Consider the following 15,722-nt stretch of genomic DNA (forward strand, 5'->3'; position numbering starts at 1 on the left):
AAAAAAAAAAAAAAAAAGAGTACAAAATCCATCGCGTGTTAGTTAATAAAAGGAAAGAAACTGTAATAAAAACGCTGGCGTCAACAGTAAGCTAAATAGGATCCAACGGTGGAGAAAGCTGCGTGAAAATTGCAGACAGAAAGAATCTAACGGTGATAAGTTATCAGCGTGAAACTGAAGCTTCCCATTTCTCTGTTTTAAAACCCCAAATCTCCCTCTCATCCCCTCTCATCTCATCTCTTCTCTTTGTTTACACATACACCTCATAAGAGTAGCAAACACATCGCTCTCCTCTCCTCTCGCATTATCCGAAAACATGGTAAAGTCCTCTTCTTTCTTGTACGATGATTAGATTGCGTTTCTTGGTCCGGGGTTTAGGGTTTCATATATCATGAGCACCTGAATGTATAGATCTAAGGGGTTGTGTCCTTCTCTTTTCTTATCATCGGTGCCGTGTGTAGTATCAATGGCGCAAAATTTACATGTACGCTTGTTTTTGGTATGTGTTTCAGAAAGATTTGTGGAAGGCTGCATTTCCAGTGGGAACTGAGGTAATAATATTATATTGTTGATCGGAGTTACTGTCTCCACCATTGATATAATAAATCTTTGCTTACGGTTGGTTGTTTTAAATTGTGATTGCAGGTGGACCAGTTAGATACATATTACGATGGTTTCAATTGGAGTTTCAAAACTCTTGAAGTAAGTTGTTTTGGATTATTAGTACATTCTCCAGGTTAATTTTATATTGTTGATGTCGCCTGAGAGATTCTGGCTTCTTTTAATATCTTTCAGGAAGCATTTGAAGAAGGAGGAATGTTCTATGGGAAGTCAGTCTATGTTTTTGGAGGTGCAGAACGTATGATGATGTTTCTCACTTGTTTCAAATCACCTTTGGCACTTTTAAATTCATTTTTTACATTTTTGTATATGTTTACAGCTCAGCTCGTCCTCTACGATGATGCACACATGATTATCAATGTCCCAACAGTTATTGTTGTAAGTACTAACTGTTTTAAAATCTCTCTATATATATCAAAAGGTCTGCTTGCTGCTACCATGCACTGATATCAGTAATATATTATTTTATATTTTGCAGATTGAATCACCCGTTCCGCCTTCTGACAAGCTAGATATCGGATCGATTCAGCGTGGAATGGAAATCATTCCAATGAAGCAGATGTGGATGGAATGGGTTCCTTACATTCCTTCTGATAATAGGTACCATGCATGAGTTCCAACAACTCTTATATGCTTCACATTTGCTTACGTTTCTATGGCCTAAAAAATCATTGAAACGAGAGACAGAGGTTATGCTAACGGTCTTACTTTTGATCTTTACATGCAGTTGCTAATTACTTTTTCTTTGTTCTTGTTGCAGAGATGGACAAGTTGGTAGGATGAACTCTCAAATTTTTAGCATGCGCTGTACACTGTCTAGGTAAGAAACATGTATCAGATGAAGGGATTTTTTCTTTAGGGTGCATGTATGAAGGTGATTTTATACAGAGTGTAGTTTGAACCTACCAGTTCTGGCATGTACTTAATTTAGCTTTTGTACATTTACCTGCAGAGATGCTCTCAGAGATATGAATGAAGACGATGCTAAGAAGTTCGACTATTGCGTTGCTTGTGAGTTTTATTCCTATACCATAAATTTATGTTCATTGTTGCTAATGTGCTACTACGCAACAACAAAAATCTAAGATCTCTTGTATTTGCAGATTTCTATCAACCATTTGAGGAATCTGAAATTGAACATGATGCTGTAATCGATATATTGTTTCCCTCTAATCCGCCGGTAAAAATTTCTGACTATGCAATNGTGTCCTTCTCTTTTCTTATCATCGGTGCCGTGTGTAGTATCAATGGCGCAAAATTTACATGTACGCTTGTTTTTGGTATGTGTTTCAGAAAGATTTGTGGAAGGCTGCATTTCCAGTGGGAACTGAGGTAATAATATTATATTGTTGATCGGAGTTACTGTCTCCACCATTGATATAATAAATCTTTGCTTACGGTTGGTTGTTTTAAATTGTGATTGCAGGTGGACCAGTTAGATACATATTACGATGGTTTCAATTGGAGTTTCAAAACTCTTGAAGTAAGTTGTTTTGGATTATTAGTACATTCTCCAGGTTAATTTTATATTGTTGATGTCGCCTGAGAGATTCTGGCTTCTTTTAATATCTTTCAGGAAGCATTTGAAGAAGGAGGAATGTTCTATGGGAAGTCAGTCTATGTTTTTGGAGGTGCAGAACGTATGATGATGTTTCTCACTTGTTTCAAATCACCTTTGGCACTTTTAAATTCATTTTTTACATTTTTGTATATGTTTACAGCTCAGCTCGTCCTCTACGATGATGCACACATGATTATCAATGTCCCAACAGTTATTGTTGTAAGTACTAACTGTTTTAAAATCTCTCTATATATATCAAAAGGTCTGCTTGCTGCTACCATGCACTGATATCAGTAATATATTATTTTATATTTTGCAGATTGAATCACCCGTTCCGCCTTCTGACAAGCTAGATATCGGATCGATTCAGCGTGGAATGGAAATCATTCCAATGAAGCAGATGTGGATGGAATGGGTTCCTTACATTCCTTCTGATAATAGGTACCATGCATGAGTTCCAACAACTCTTATATGCTTCACATTTGCTTACGTTTCTATGGCCTAAAAAATCATTGAAACGAGAGACAGAGGTTATGCTAACGGTCTTACTTTTGATCTTTACATGCAGTTGCTAATTACTTTTTCTTTGTTCTTGTTGCAGAGATGGACAAGTTGGTAGGATGAACTCTCAAATTTTTAGCATGCGCTGTACACTGTCTAGGTAAGAAACATGTATCAGATGAAGGGATTTTTTCTTTAGGGTGCATGTATGAAGGTGATTTTATACAGAGTGTAGTTTGAACCTACCAGTTCTGGCATGTACTTAATTTAGCTTTTGTACATTTACCTGCAGAGATGCTCTCAGAGATATGAATGAAGACGATGCTAAGAAGTTCGACTATTGCGTTGCTTGTGAGTTTTATTCCTATACCATAAATTTATGTTCATTGTTGCTAATGTGCTACTACGCAACAACAAAAATCTAAGATCTCTTGTATTTGCAGATTTCTATCAACCATTTGAGGAATCTGAAATTGAACATGATGCTGTAATCGATATATTGTTTCCCTCTAATCCGCCGGTAAAAATTTCTGACTATGCAATGAATGTTGTGTTGGAAGTTACAGGTCTACTAGTATTACATTTACATGAAATGGTTTGATAGGGGAACATTGTTCTGTTTTTTTTACAGGTTGTATGTGATTTTAACTGGGAGCTTCAAAAGCTTGAGGTTTGCGTTTGATTAAAGTTTAATTACTTCCTCATTTGGTTTCAAAAGAGTGCAAATTGCATTCATGGTTTGATGATTGATGTTGAGATGGCTTTTTGTCCATATCTTATCTCAGGAATTTGTTGATAGTCTGATTCAAGAAGGAGGATTATTTGCAGAACAAAGTAAGTTTGAGGCTGTCACACAATTCTCAGTTCATGACGCCTGAGTGTATCTTTAATTACCATTGTTCTTTTTTACTCAGGAATTTGTCACAGCGCGTGTTGGAGAAGCAATGAAAGCTAAACGAGAGGTAAAAAAATGTAACCAGACTGAGATAAGATATGTAAGCTGTTCATTTTATGTGAGACTGTTTGCTAAATATGGTGTGATTCATTTCTTGCAGGCAAGAGAAGCTCGACTGAAAGCGATAGAAGAAATGAGCGAAGAAACTAAGGAAGCCTTCCAAAACATGAAGTTCTACAAATTCTACCCTCAGGCTTCACCAGACGTCCCTAGATTCCAGACGGTAAGCACAAAAGAAATGACATTAAACCAAACCACCTTCTCCCTATTTGTTCTGAAAATGTGAATCCTCTGTTTGCTTTTTTTACGTTTTGCAGTCGTCGCTCATTAACCGATACTACGGGAATGCTCATCAAGTCCTTTGATATGGTGGAATCTTCAGAACCAAGAACAAATGCCTACCTATATTAGTTAAAAATCCAGTTTGAATTTTGATCTTTTATTTATTTATTTATTACTAAGATGTAAAAGCCTTTAAATTTTTCTTCAAAAGAATATAAAATTTCTCAGATACAAATTACTTTGCGTTTCTTGATTTTACTATATTGTTATTTTTATTTTATACATTTGATTTCCTAAGCAAAATATATCACTTCGACAAAAATAAAATAAATGTCATGGGTTCTTGATATAAAGGCTACCTGATCATAGTCTAATATCCGGTTCACTCGTTCGGTTATTACAACATTGGAGAAAAATCAATTTGAGAATTTAGGTTTCAATCGATCTCAAGTGACGACGAACTTGTGAGTGTGTATGTGTGACTGTTGTGAACTCTCTCTGCTTCTTCGAATGTGACGAGAAGAAGTTACGAAAGGATATGTCTCGGCTTTGATTTACCTTCTTTTAACTCTGTATATGTTACTCTCTCTCTCTCTCTCTCTCTCTCTCTCTATCTATTGCGACAAGCCTTGACCTTGATCGATCCCTCTTTTACAATTCCGATACCCTTTTGAAATTTCACAATTCTTTCGTATTCCTAATGTTTCCAGGTTCAGTTCAAGTGGTAAAGTCTTTATCTTTCCGTCTTTGAGTTCATGATTCCGGTTCTGAGTAGTGAAACTTTGGAGTTATGGACAAAATTAGTCAATTGTCCGATGATGTACTCATCAAGATATTATCATTAGTTCCAACAAAAGATGCCATCGCCATGAGCACTTTGTCTAAACGATGGGTGTCTCTTTGGACATTGGTGCCAAGACTTGTCTTTGATGATTACTCAGACTCAGAGGATGAAGATGAAGAAGAGAATCAATCCAGAAACCTGGCGCAGTTTGTTTCCGGGACGTTGCTGTTACATAAGGCAGCGGTTCTTGAATGTTTTCATCTCAACATTGCTTCAGAATGTAGCGGTTCCGAGGTTGGTTTATGGGTTCGAATCGCAGTTGATCGTTTTGTGCGTGATCTCAAGATAAGTTTTTATAATGATCATGGCCCTGTTACGTTGCCAAGTAGGCTTTTTAGATGTGAGGCAATTGAGACTTTGGAACTCTGTAGAGTGATTGCTTTGGACGTTCCTTCTCGGTTTAGCTTTCGTTCTCTCAAGAAGTTACGCCTTCTCTCTGTGAGGTACTCAGATGAGGACTCTTTCTCTAGGTTTATATCAAATTGTCCTGTTCTTGAAGATTTGGTTGTGGAAACTTGTGACGAGGACAATGTGGTGACATTCACTGTTAATGTGGCGTCCCTACAGAGTTTATCCGTTTCTCGTACATTACGAGATTTACCAAATCCTGATGAAGTGTTTGTGATACATTCCCATGGTTTGAAGCAGTTGAAAGTTATGGACTACTTTGGTGAACTTAATCTGATAGGTAATATGCCCAAACTTGTAGAGGCAAATCTTCAATACGAGTGCCTCTATGCCAAGGTTTTGGAACCTTTTACCTTTGTCAAGCGTCTTTATCTCTGCTTATTTGGAGAGGTAATTTGTGTTGATCTCAACATATTTTTGATTAATTGTTCCTATGGAAGTTATGAGCTTGATGATCTGAAAGAGTACATTGTTTTTCTTTGCTTATGAGCTTGATGATCTGAAGTTATGAGCTTTATGAGCTTGATGATCTGAAGTTATGTAAATGCAGGCTCAGTATCTTACTGGTATCGTTCTATCCCAGCTTGTATGTTTGGAGCTATGTACCTGTGAAGATAATTGGACTAATATGCTTGTGAGTGTGCTCCAGCATGCCCCTAAACTACAAGTTCTCAAGCTTGAGCTGGTAGCTTTCTTTTTCCCTGTCCAATGAGTGCAAATTTATTAGTCATGTTTGGTTTCCGGTTTTGACAGTGTAGTGCATTGATCGCAGAACCATGACCATTGTCTAGCTACGGTTCGTAATGTTTGTTGGATCCAGCCCGAGCGTGTTCCTGAATGTTTCTTGTACCAACTCAAAACATTTGAATGGAGAAACTATGGAGGAACACAAGTAGAGAAAGAACTGGCCATGTACATTTTGAAGAACGCGAGGCGATTAGTGACTGCAACTATCTACCCTGACTCAGTCAAGTTGGCGCGCAAACATAAGATGTTTGAGAAACTGGAAATTGCAACTAGGAGTTCAAGAGCTTGTGAGCTTACAATGGGATAGAAATTAATCTCACCAAGTGTTGAAACTGTCCAGTTAACTAGTTTAATGTGGGTTTATTGTTATGGCTTTTTTATCAAACCTCTATCAAACGCCGTTCTCTATGTTTGGATAGAGATATAATATTGTTCTCAATTGATGCTTCTATATGGGTTTCTAACACTTGCAAGCTGTGAATATTGAATCTTTTGCTTTGCTCTTCTGCTATATGTCGTGCCCTCTGCAGGCGCAGTATCCTACTGGTAGCGTTTTACTTCAACTCGTGCGTTTGGAGTTATGTGTGCTCAGAGAACTGGTCGAACATGTTTGAGTCTGTGCTCCAACATTCCCCTAAACTTCATATTCTCAAGCTTGCGATGGTAACTTTCATCCCTACCCAAAGAATGTAAATTCCTAGTTTAGGACTAGTTTCATGTCTTGTTTTCTGGTCTCAAGGTATATATCTAATAACTAATGCAACCCTATTTTCGACAATATTTGATTGTAGAATCATTGTATAGCTGTGGATCGTAAAGTTGGCTGGATTCAACCGAGTTGTGTTCCGGAATGTTTATTGTTCAATCTCAAATCCTTGGAGTGGAGACAAGGAAGAGAAGAAGAGAAAGAAGTTGCTATGTATATTTTGAATTAGGCAAAGCGATTAGTGACCGCAACTATCGATCTTGAATTAGTCACTTTGGCGTGCAGACTTAAAGTGATCGATGAATTGGTATTTGCTACGAGAGGCTCAAGAGCATGTGAGCTTACAGTGTGCTGACCGCTGAAGAAAATTTTACATTGTTGAAAGTATTTGTAACTTTTCAGTAACTAGTTGAATGTGGATTTAAAGCTATTACATTCTTGTAAAATGATTTGCTTTTTGTCTTGTTCATGGTTACAAAGCCTAGAATGTTTCGTCTGTATTTACAAATCTGTCATTATCTAAGGTTTGAACAAGTGACGAAAAAAAAAAAAAATCCATTATTGTGCCATAAATATTTATGGGGGTTTTAGCTTAAAAAATCAAGTAAAAAAAAAAATCTAAAATTCACTGTTAGGCTTTTCAGTTCCCTTCCTCTGATTGAGTTTCAGACATTGGAACAAACTAACTAACAATTTAAGGTTTATCTCAGTTCTCAAATGATGAAGCGGTGAGAGGAGAAGTTACATTTACACGGGTATGTCTCTGTTTCAATTGCTACTGTTTTTTTTTTTTCCCTCAATCTGTGAAAGACTTGATTTTGCTTGAGACCCTTTTGAGATTTCATGATTCTTTCGTATCCATGTCGTTTCCAGGTTAAAATCAGATTGTAAAGTCTTCACCTTTTTCTTCTTTGAGTTCGAGATTAAGGTACTGACAAGTGAAAGTTTGGGGGAAAACATAAGCTTTGGGAGTTCTCTGTGCTTGTAATTACAAAAATATGGACAAAATTAGTCAATTGTCCGATGATGTACTCATCAAGATACTGTCATTACTCCAAACAAAAGATGCCGTAGCCATGAGCATTTTGTCTAAACGATGGAAGTCTCTTTGGACATTGGTGCCAACACTTATCTTTGGTGAGTACCCGGAGGATAGGGAAGATGAGGATGAGGTTCCAAAGACTAATGATGAGAGTCATTGCATAAATATGTCACAGTTGGTTTATGGGACTTTGCTACTGCATAAGGCACCGGTTCTTGAATGTTTTCATCTCAACCGTGCTTCGGGATGTAGCCCCTCGGAGATTGATTTATGGGTCAGAATTGCAGTTCAACGTTTCGTCCGTGATCTGACGATAGGTTTTTGTTATGAATATGGGATTATAAGATTGCCGGATAGGCTATTTAGATGTGAAACACTTGAGACTTTGGAACTCAAAAAGGTGATTTTTTTGGAAGTTCCTTCTCAGATTAGTTTTCAATCCCTCAAGACGTTGCGCCTTTTGTTTGTGAAATATGTAGATGAGGAATCTTTCGTTAGGCTTATATCAAATTCCCCTGTTCTTGAAGATTTGGTTGTAGAAACTTGTCACGATGACAATGTGGCGACTTTCACTATTAATGTGCCATCCCTTGTGAGTTTCTCCATTAGGAATACATTGCAAGACTTGGAGACTGAGAATGATTTGTTTGTGGTACATTACCATTGTTTGAAGCAGTTCACCATTGTGGACTACTTTGGTGAGCTTACCTTGATAGGTAATATGCCCAAACTTGTCGAGGCAAATCTCTTATCTGTGTCCTGCCAAGCCAAGGTTCTAAAGTGTTTTACCTGTGTCAAGTGTCTTTCTCTATGCTTACCTCAAGAGGTAATGTTCTTGCTCTCTTTTGATCTTCCATTGGTAACGGAAAAAAATACTTTGAGACTTTTGTATATGTCATTACATTTGCTTTCTTTATTGCTTGTGTTGGTTAAATGCAGTATCCCTTTCCCACTGGCACCGTTTTATCTCAGCTTGTGAGTTTAGAGCTATGTTTATGTGAAAGTAACTGGACGAATATGCTTGTGACTGTGCTCCAACATTCCCCTAAACTACAAGTTCTCAAGCTTGCCATGGTACTTTCTTCCATAGCCCAAATTTTCTCAACCATGCTTTGGTTTCCGGTTTAAAAGCCTAATGCACTTTTACCATTGGTTGCAGAACCATTTGATGTGTGAGGGTCGTACGGTTTGCTCGATTCAGCCGAGTAGTGTTCCTGAATGTTTGTACCATCTCAAAACCTTTGAATGGAGGGACTATGCAGGAACGGAAGTAGATAAAGAAGTGGCGGTTTATATTTTGAAGAACGCGAAGAGACTAGAGACTGCAACTATCTATCCTGAAACAGATGAGTTGGTGCACAGACACAAGATGTTTGAAGAATTGGAAATTGCTTCAAGGAGTTCAAGAGCATGTGAGCTTACAATGTATTTATCTCTTTACCAAAGATTTAAAAGCTGTTAGAATGTGGATTTTTATCAGAAAGCTCGATGAATACCTTGTTCAAACTTCAAAGTTTCAAACAGAGCTTTGTATTGTTCTGCCAATACTGTATATTCAAACTTGTCATCATTATCTTTGTTAAAATAATAGAAAGATTTTACTATGTCGGACAAAGATAATGTAACATCTGAATTTAATTTCCATTATTAGGCAAAAATTAAAAAAAAAAAGAAGTAATGTATGAAATTATTGTAAAAGAAAAAAAAAAAGATTTTATTAGTAGGATTAGGATATGATCGGCCGGGTAGAATATAAATTGTGTTTTGGCATATTCCTATTAGCATTGAGACTTGTGGCCTTGTGGGTAGAAGAAATAGCCTAGAGTCTCTTCTTTATATTAACCCCAAAGTCACATTCATATAGACACAACAAATTATCTCAATTTTTTGTTTTTCTCTCTATATCATCTCTTGGCCATGAGTTTCATGGAAAGGGACAGTAAAATTCAGAAGAAAAATCTGAATAATGAGAAAATAGACATGATCAGTTCATTACCAGATGACTTGCTCTTGAAGATATTGTCATCACTTTGTTATAAAACGTTGGTATTCACGAGCGTCTTGTCGAACCGATGGCGTGGTCTCTGGAAACGAGTGACAATACTCAATTGTGATAATTGCTTAAGATGCAATAGTTTTGACTTTGGTCAATTTGTTTCTAATTCGTTACGGTTTAGTAATAATAATAATGCTGGAGTGACTATAAAGAGCTTCCATCTCAAGGTACACCTACGTGATCAACTGAATTTCTTCTTCAGACCATTGGCTAACTCCTCGGTTGATCTCTCTGAGGTGAGTATCGAGTCATACTATTTACCTCAAACATTTCCGAGTAGCTTCCGTAGTTGGGATTACTGGAATCTCAATACACTGATACTTAAAAGACTAATTTTCGTGGATAACGATGGATCATATGATTATATGCGGTTTAGATCCCTCAAAAACTCTGCATCTGCTGTTCTCAGCCGACAAATCTGTTCAAAGGCTTTTAAACGTTTGTCCGAAACTTGAAGAATTGGTTGTGAGACGAACAACATATGTCAATGTGAAGATATACACTATCAATGTGCCTACTTTGATGAGTTTATCTATCGATTATACGTATGCGGTATCTCGACCCGTGGATGTACACGGATTTGTGATAAATACTCCTTCTTTGAGGTACTTGAGCATTAAAGATCACTTCAGTAACTTGTTACAGTTTGAAAATATGCCTAAGCTGGTCAAGGCCAATGTAGTGGTTGACTGTGATCAATCTGAGAAGTTTATTAGATCTATTACCTCAATCCAACATCTCTCTTTGTGTTCTAAAACTTCAAAGGTAAAAACCCCATCTTTAATAATCTGAATTAATGTCATCAAAGATATGAAATCATATAATATTTAACCTCTTTTGTGTGTTTTGCTTTTATTGCAGATCACATATCCTAGTGGCGGCGGCACTTCCTTCTTGTATCTTGAGCATCTTGAGCTATGTACATGTTCTCAAGAGTGGTCGAATCTATTAAACCTTATTCTCAAAGACGCTCCAAGACTTCAGGTTCTCAAGCTCAAATTGGTATGTAATTTATTTATGCAGTTCCCATAATTTGTTTTTCCAGCTTTTGAACGGTTCTAAAACTTCTAACACATCTGTTATAATGTTTTCTTCTATTGTCACAGAAACATTGTGTTCAATGTAGTACTGAATCGATGGATCACAGCTGGAACGAACCATGCTCTGTTCCCATATGTTTATCGTCTCATCTAGAGATCTTCGAGTGGGGACATTACAAAGGAACAAAGCAAGAGAAAAAAGTGGCGGAATACATATTAACAAATGCGAGTAATCTAAAGATGGCGATGTTCTCTTCAGAGAGGAATCGGATTTTCAACGAGTTAGAGAATGTGGCCAGAGAGGTTCAGAAGCATGTCAGCTTGTGTTTAATCAGATTTTTTACCTCTTTTTGTAACAAGATATTTCTGAAACAATTATTTGACCACATAGTAAGTTTTTGGGTTTTCTTACCAAGTTTTGTTCGTACTGATTCTGATAATTCCATCTGCTTTAGTTCTGGTGCAAGGAAGTAAATAACCGGCTCTATATGTGGCACTAATTAGTCTTTTTGAGGATATTGGACGGAATGCCTTATTTACCAGTTTATCATTACCCTTAAAGGCGTTTGTGTTTGTATGACTGTTGGATTCGGGGCAGAATCAGGTTGAAAAACAAAAAAAAAGTTTGAGGAATTGGGAACTGCATGAAGCCATGAAGTGTGGTTCAAGACCAAGTGAGTTTAGCATATAATTTTTATATAAATATGACACTGTAGTATTTTATTTTTTATATTTAATGGATCTCCAAAGTCCAAACAGCTGCCAAGGCCCAGAAGACAATTAGAAAGACCGACCAAAATTTTCTAGTTTTATTGTACTGTATCTGTGTATTCCTTTGATCTCAAGCCAAAAATTAGGGTTTTATTCGTTGTCACAAAAAAAGGGTTCTATTCTTCCTTGAGATCTAACGAAGCGATCTAGCACTTTTCTAATCTCTGGTTGGGCGATGGAATCTGCGGGATTAAAAATCAAAGAGGTTACTAATTCTGATAGAATCAGTAACTTGTCTGACGATTTGCTCATCAAGATACTCTCCTTAGTTCCGGTAAGAACTGCAATGAGCACAAGCTTGTTGTCTAAACAATGGAAACCTGTATGGAAGATGATGCCAACACTTGTGTATGATGAAACTTGTCCCACCGTTATTGGTTCCCTTGGCTTTGCCCAATTTTGTAGCATGTCTTTACCTAAAGCGCGGCTTCTTAGAACCTTAATCCTCAAACTTGACAAGAAAGCTGCTTCCATAGTCATAGATTCTCTGTTATTCACAAACCTTCCTTCCACTCTCCTTGAGATCTCAATCACTTCTTTATCTAAGAATTATATAGGTTTCCCAAAAAACTTTAAAGTTTTCCAAACACTAGTCGTCTCGAAACTCCAAGGCACTATTACTCTGAATGTTGCTGTTGATTCTCCTGTTTGTTTCCAGTCCCTGAAAAGTTTGCATCTCATAAGTGTGATGTTCTGGTCCAAATCGTCTTTGGGGATACTTTTATCGGCTTGTCCTGTTCTTGAAGATCTCTTCTTCGTAACAAATGTCAATACTCGCATCCACCCTTTCACCATATCAGTACCTTCTCTACAGAGATTACATATCACTGACCATGTCGATAACGGTGACCTAAAATTAGAGATTAATGCTCCTTCTTTGAAGTACTTAAAGATCATAGACTGGAGTGGTTGTATTAAATTCGTTAAAGATATGCCGAAGTTGGTGGGTGCAAAAGTAATACTTTCACAATACCAAGCTGAGAAGTTGATCAGATTGCTTACCTCGGTAGAGTTTCTTTCAATAATACATCTACATCCTTCAATGGTAAGTTACTACCATATTGGTAACTAGATGACCCTTCTCGGTCTTGTTTTATTTGAAAGATGGCATTTGTTGTATATGCTTTTGGAGTTTGGTAATAACTAAATAATGTTGTGGAGTGCAGGTTCTACCTCTTGCCAATGGAATTTCTCATCGGCTTCTTCGTCTGAAACTACATATTTCCCACAAACTTCCGCTTAATATGCTTCTGCATTTGCTCAAATATTCCCCTAAACTACAAGTTCTCAAGCTTCACGAGGTATTGAAAAAATATGTTTCACTTAATTTCCCTTTAGTTACTTACTGATCTCTGTTTCAAGAGAGCTTAAAATGCATTTATATATGTTTCACAGAACCATTTTATTTATACGACCCGAGGGACCGAGGATCAACTTCCTCCAGTCTCTGCACCGATCTTAGTTCCTGAATGCGTATCCTTCCATCTTGAAAATCTTGAATTTAGAGGCTTTGTAGGAAGAGAGGAAGTGAAAGAAGTCGTCGTTTACATTCTGCAAAACGCTCGTCACTTAAAAACCGCTTCAATCCTTATATATTCAGAAGGTTGTCCAGGTGGGGAGAAGGATGTTGTAGTTCGAGTTAAGAACATACTCCCTCCCGTTTTAATTACTTTGTCATTCTAGAGAATTTTACTTAAACTAAAAAACGGTGTAAATTAACAAGTTTAACCTCACCAATAATTTATTATGTTATTTATTGTGTTAGTTTAATAAGGTTATATTTAGAATTTTATTGTAAAAATTACATTGGAAATTGAGGATGGCAAATAATCTAAAACAAAGAGTAATAAAAATTAGGGGGAATATTGTTTTAACCTTTTTAGATGATTTTTGTCCTTTATCTGCTTTCTTCTTATTCTAGTTAGTCAAACAAATATGTAGTGATAACTGATAAATATATAGAACTAAAATTTAATTTTTGACACAAAATCAAAGAGAAATTATTAAGGTGAGATCTTCATCTTTCCACTTTTTTTTGTTTTAATTTACATTTTTCTCCAAATGTACAGTACATAACAAATTATAACTTATCTTATGTGATTAAAAAAAAAAAACCAAAAAGACTTAGAAAAAGATTAACAAACAAACAAAGTTTCATATCTGTCATTTCTAATCCTGCTCCTCTACGCGTGAGCCAAAAACTAGGGTTTTTTTATTTTATTTTTAATATTCTTCCATCAGAACTAACGATATGGCGATGGATGATGCAAGATCTGGAACCGAAGAGGTTACGTACGAAGATAGGATCAGCCAATTACCTAACGATTTGCTTTTCCGAATACTCTCACTAATCCCGGTAAGCAATGCGATGTCCACAAGTCAATTGTCTAAACGATGGAAACCTGTATGGAAGATGTTGTCAACTCTTGTGTATGATGAAAATTCTTGTCCCAACATTGGTTCCGCTGGAGGTTTTGTCCAATTCTGTTTCAGGTCCTTGCAATTACATGATGCTCCACTTCTCAGAACCCTAAATCTCAAACTTAGGAAACACTCTGATTCCTTAGATTCTCTGTTTTCCTCCCCAAACACTATTCATTCCTCTCTCCTTGAGATCTCAATCTCTTCTACTACTTATCCTTGTTATTACAGTACTATCAGTTTCCCAAAGAACCTCAATGTCTTCCAAACACTAGCTGTCTTAAAACTCCAAGGCCATATTCTTGTTGATGTTGTTGAGTCTCCCGTTTGCTTCCAATCCCTGAAAAGTTTGTACCTCAAATGTGTTAAGTTCGAGTCAGGAAGACTCTTTCTCATACTATTATCGGCTTGTCCTGTTCTTGAAGATCTCTTCATCCAAAGAACTTGCAGTGTAGGCAGTTTTGTGTTTACCATATCAGTCCCTTCTCTACAGAGGTTATCTTTCACTAAAGAACAAAGCTATTATGCTGACGACAAGGCCATCGTCGAGATTACTGCTCCTTCGTTGAAGTACTTGAAGATCTTCGATCGCGTAGGTTGTTACAGTTTTGTTGTAGATATGTCTAAGTTGGTGGAGGCAGATGTTAAAGTTAATCTGTCAAAGAATGAGAAGCTTCCTAAAGTTCTTACCTCAGTTGGACATCTTTCCCTAGATTTGTATCCTTCAATGGTAACTTCTTTCTTCTCCCACAATTAATCTCTGTTCTTTGAAGATAGCATTGTTTTCAAGATAAACACTATAATCATGTTTTCTTGTTTAGGTTTTTCACCTTACAGATAGATTCATATCCAAGCAGCTTCTTCATCTGGAATTAGACATTTACGACAACTTTAGGTCGAATCTACTTATGAGTTTGCTGAAAGATGTACCGTCTTTACGAGCACTCAAGCTCAACCACGTAAGTAAAAGTCACAGTCTCCAATTTATTAGTATTGCGTTTTGAGGGCTTTGAATTGATCTAACACAATGTCTTTTGTTTCTGATCAGCAACATCCCAACTATACTGTCGAGGATCAACCATTTTCAGTCTCTAACCCGAGCTCGGTTCCTGAATGTTTGAGCTTCCACCTCGAGACTTTCGCGTGGATAGGCTACGCAGGAACATATGAAGAGATAGAAGCTGCGGCGTACGTTTTGAAAAACGCTCGTTGTTTGAAGAATGCTACAATCTCTCTGTGTTCAAGGGACATGGAGAATGGTCAGTTGATGATTAAGGAGTTGGAATCTATGTCTAAGGCTTCAACCATTTGTCAGCTTTTAGTTAAATTTTAGAAATTTCTCGTGGAAATGGGTTATATCTTGGATTTGAACTTTAGCAAGAGATAAATTTATTATTTCGAATCTGAATTTCCATTAGAATTATTAAACTTTCCCCCTTTTTATTGAGATAGTTCTCACTTTGATTAGGACCTTGTATCACTTCTACAAGTTGCAGGTCCGTTCCCTCTATATCTCTCTACATCTCTCACTCTGTTTTACTCTCTGTTTTGTCATTAAGTAAAAACAAGAAGAACCTTAGAGAGATAACACTTTGATTGTCTACATTTTTAATATTGATCACAAGGATGGTTCTTACAACATCATCAAAACACACACTAACACTAGATTACAAACAAAAGACAACTGACTCTCTTACCACTCCAACAACTTACTTATCTTAACTAATCTTAGCTAACTTAGTACCTACTTCTACGATTGAGATTATA

At 36.8% G+C, this 15,722-nt stretch overlaps 5 protein-coding genes and 1 pseudogene across 6 annotated transcripts; all 6 read left to right on the forward strand.

Moving 5' to 3' along the window:
• Window positions 62–4,178, forward strand: LOC104761744. The gene is made up of 22 exons (XM_019240107.1): window positions 62–319; window positions 513–551; window positions 646–702; window positions 796–859; window positions 941–999; window positions 1,100–1,221; window positions 1,382–1,441; window positions 1,574–1,632; window positions 1,725–1,855; window positions 1,915–1,953; window positions 2,048–2,104; window positions 2,198–2,261; window positions 2,343–2,401; window positions 2,502–2,623; window positions 2,784–2,843; window positions 2,976–3,034; window positions 3,127–3,203; window positions 3,315–3,353; window positions 3,469–3,517; window positions 3,598–3,645; window positions 3,739–3,861; window positions 3,956–4,178. The coding sequence occupies exons 1-20, from the start codon at window positions 317–319 to the stop codon at window positions 3,636–3,638; spliced, it is 1,260 nt and encodes a 419-aa protein (XP_019095652.1). The 5' UTR covers window positions 62–316; the 3' UTR covers window positions 3,639–3,645; window positions 3,739–3,861; window positions 3,956–4,178.
• On the forward strand, window positions 4,315–7,107 carry LOC104761745 (F-box/FBD/LRR-repeat protein At5g56420-like). 2 transcript variants are annotated; one of them, XR_763277.2, is made up of 5 exons: window positions 4,315–5,562; window positions 5,723–5,857; window positions 5,945–6,273; window positions 6,450–6,582; window positions 6,711–7,107. XR_763277.2 is itself a non-coding variant. In XM_010484861.2 (4 exons), exons 2-4 carry the CDS (start codon window positions 4,711–4,713, stop codon window positions 6,224–6,226), a joined length of 1,269 nt encoding a protein of 422 aa, XP_010483163.1. In that variant the 5' UTR covers window positions 4,315–4,492; window positions 4,631–4,710; the 3' UTR covers window positions 6,227–6,359. The 2 variants fall into 2 exon arrangements, 1 of the variants encoding a protein (XP_010483163.1); XM_010484861.2 differs by lacking the exons at window positions 6,450–6,582; window positions 6,711–7,107 and having other exon boundaries at window positions 4,315–4,492; window positions 4,631–5,562; window positions 5,945–6,359.
• On the forward strand, window positions 7,250–9,225 carry LOC104761746 (F-box/FBD/LRR-repeat protein At5g56420-like). Its single transcript, XM_010484862.2, has 4 exons — window positions 7,250–7,380; window positions 7,499–8,493; window positions 8,607–8,741; window positions 8,827–9,225. Exons 2-4 carry the CDS (start codon window positions 7,624–7,626, stop codon window positions 9,127–9,129), a joined length of 1,308 nt encoding a protein of 435 aa, XP_010483164.1. The 5' UTR covers window positions 7,250–7,380; window positions 7,499–7,623; the 3' UTR covers window positions 9,130–9,225.
• Window positions 9,585–11,119, forward strand: LOC104763533 (annotated as a pseudogene).
• Window positions 11,710–13,217, forward strand: LOC104763534 (putative F-box/FBD/LRR-repeat protein At5g56810). The gene is made up of 3 exons (XM_010486891.1): window positions 11,710–12,579; window positions 12,701–12,835; window positions 12,930–13,217. Exons 1-3 carry the CDS (start codon window positions 11,710–11,712, stop codon window positions 13,215–13,217), a joined length of 1,293 nt encoding a protein of 430 aa, XP_010485193.1.
• Window positions 13,689–15,408, forward strand: LOC104761747 (putative F-box/FBD/LRR-repeat protein At5g56810). The gene is made up of 3 exons (XM_010484863.2): window positions 13,689–14,685; window positions 14,777–14,914; window positions 15,004–15,408. Exons 1-3 carry the CDS (start codon window positions 13,786–13,788, stop codon window positions 15,286–15,288), a joined length of 1,323 nt encoding a protein of 440 aa, XP_010483165.1. The 5' UTR covers window positions 13,689–13,785; the 3' UTR covers window positions 15,289–15,408.

Source organism: Camelina sativa, chromosome 18 (assembly GCF_000633955.1).
Source record: "Camelina sativa cultivar DH55 chromosome 18, Cs, whole genome shotgun sequence".
In the NCBI taxonomy this organism is placed as follows: Eukaryota; Viridiplantae; Streptophyta; class Magnoliopsida; order Brassicales; family Brassicaceae; genus Camelina; species Camelina sativa.

Coding starts and splice junctions, on each gene's coding strand:
- LOC104761745 (XM_010484861.2), top strand. CDS start 4,711: ATGGACAAAATTAGTCAATTGTCCGATGATGTACTCATCAAGATATTA. Junction 5,563..5,722: donor ATCTCTGCTTATTTGGAGAG/GTAATTTGTGTT, acceptor ATGTAAATGCAG/GCTCAGTATCTTACTGGTAT. Junction 5,858..5,944: donor AAGTTCTCAAGCTTGAGCTG/GTAGCTTTCTTT, acceptor CATTGATCGCAG/AACCATGACCATTGTCTAGC.
- LOC104761746 (XM_010484862.2), top strand. CDS start 7,624: ATGGACAAAATTAGTCAATTGTCCGATGATGTACTCATCAAGATACTG. Junction 8,494..8,606: donor CTCTATGCTTACCTCAAGAG/GTAATGTTCTTG, acceptor GGTTAAATGCAG/TATCCCTTTCCCACTGGCAC. Junction 8,742..8,826: donor AAGTTCTCAAGCTTGCCATG/GTACTTTCTTCC, acceptor CATTGGTTGCAG/AACCATTTGATGTGTGAGGG.
- LOC104763534 (XM_010486891.1), top strand. CDS start 11,710: ATGGAATCTGCGGGATTAAAAATCAAAGAGGTTACTAATTCTGATAGA. Junction 12,580..12,700: donor TACATCTACATCCTTCAATG/GTAAGTTACTAC, acceptor TGTGGAGTGCAG/GTTCTACCTCTTGCCAATGG. Junction 12,836..12,929: donor AAGTTCTCAAGCTTCACGAG/GTATTGAAAAAA, acceptor TATGTTTCACAG/AACCATTTTATTTATACGAC.
- LOC104761747 (XM_010484863.2), top strand. CDS start 13,786: ATGGCGATGGATGATGCAAGATCTGGAACCGAAGAGGTTACGTACGAA. Junction 14,686..14,776: donor TAGATTTGTATCCTTCAATG/GTAACTTCTTTC, acceptor TTTCTTGTTTAG/GTTTTTCACCTTACAGATAG. Junction 14,915..15,003: donor GAGCACTCAAGCTCAACCAC/GTAAGTAAAAGT, acceptor GTTTCTGATCAG/CAACATCCCAACTATACTGT.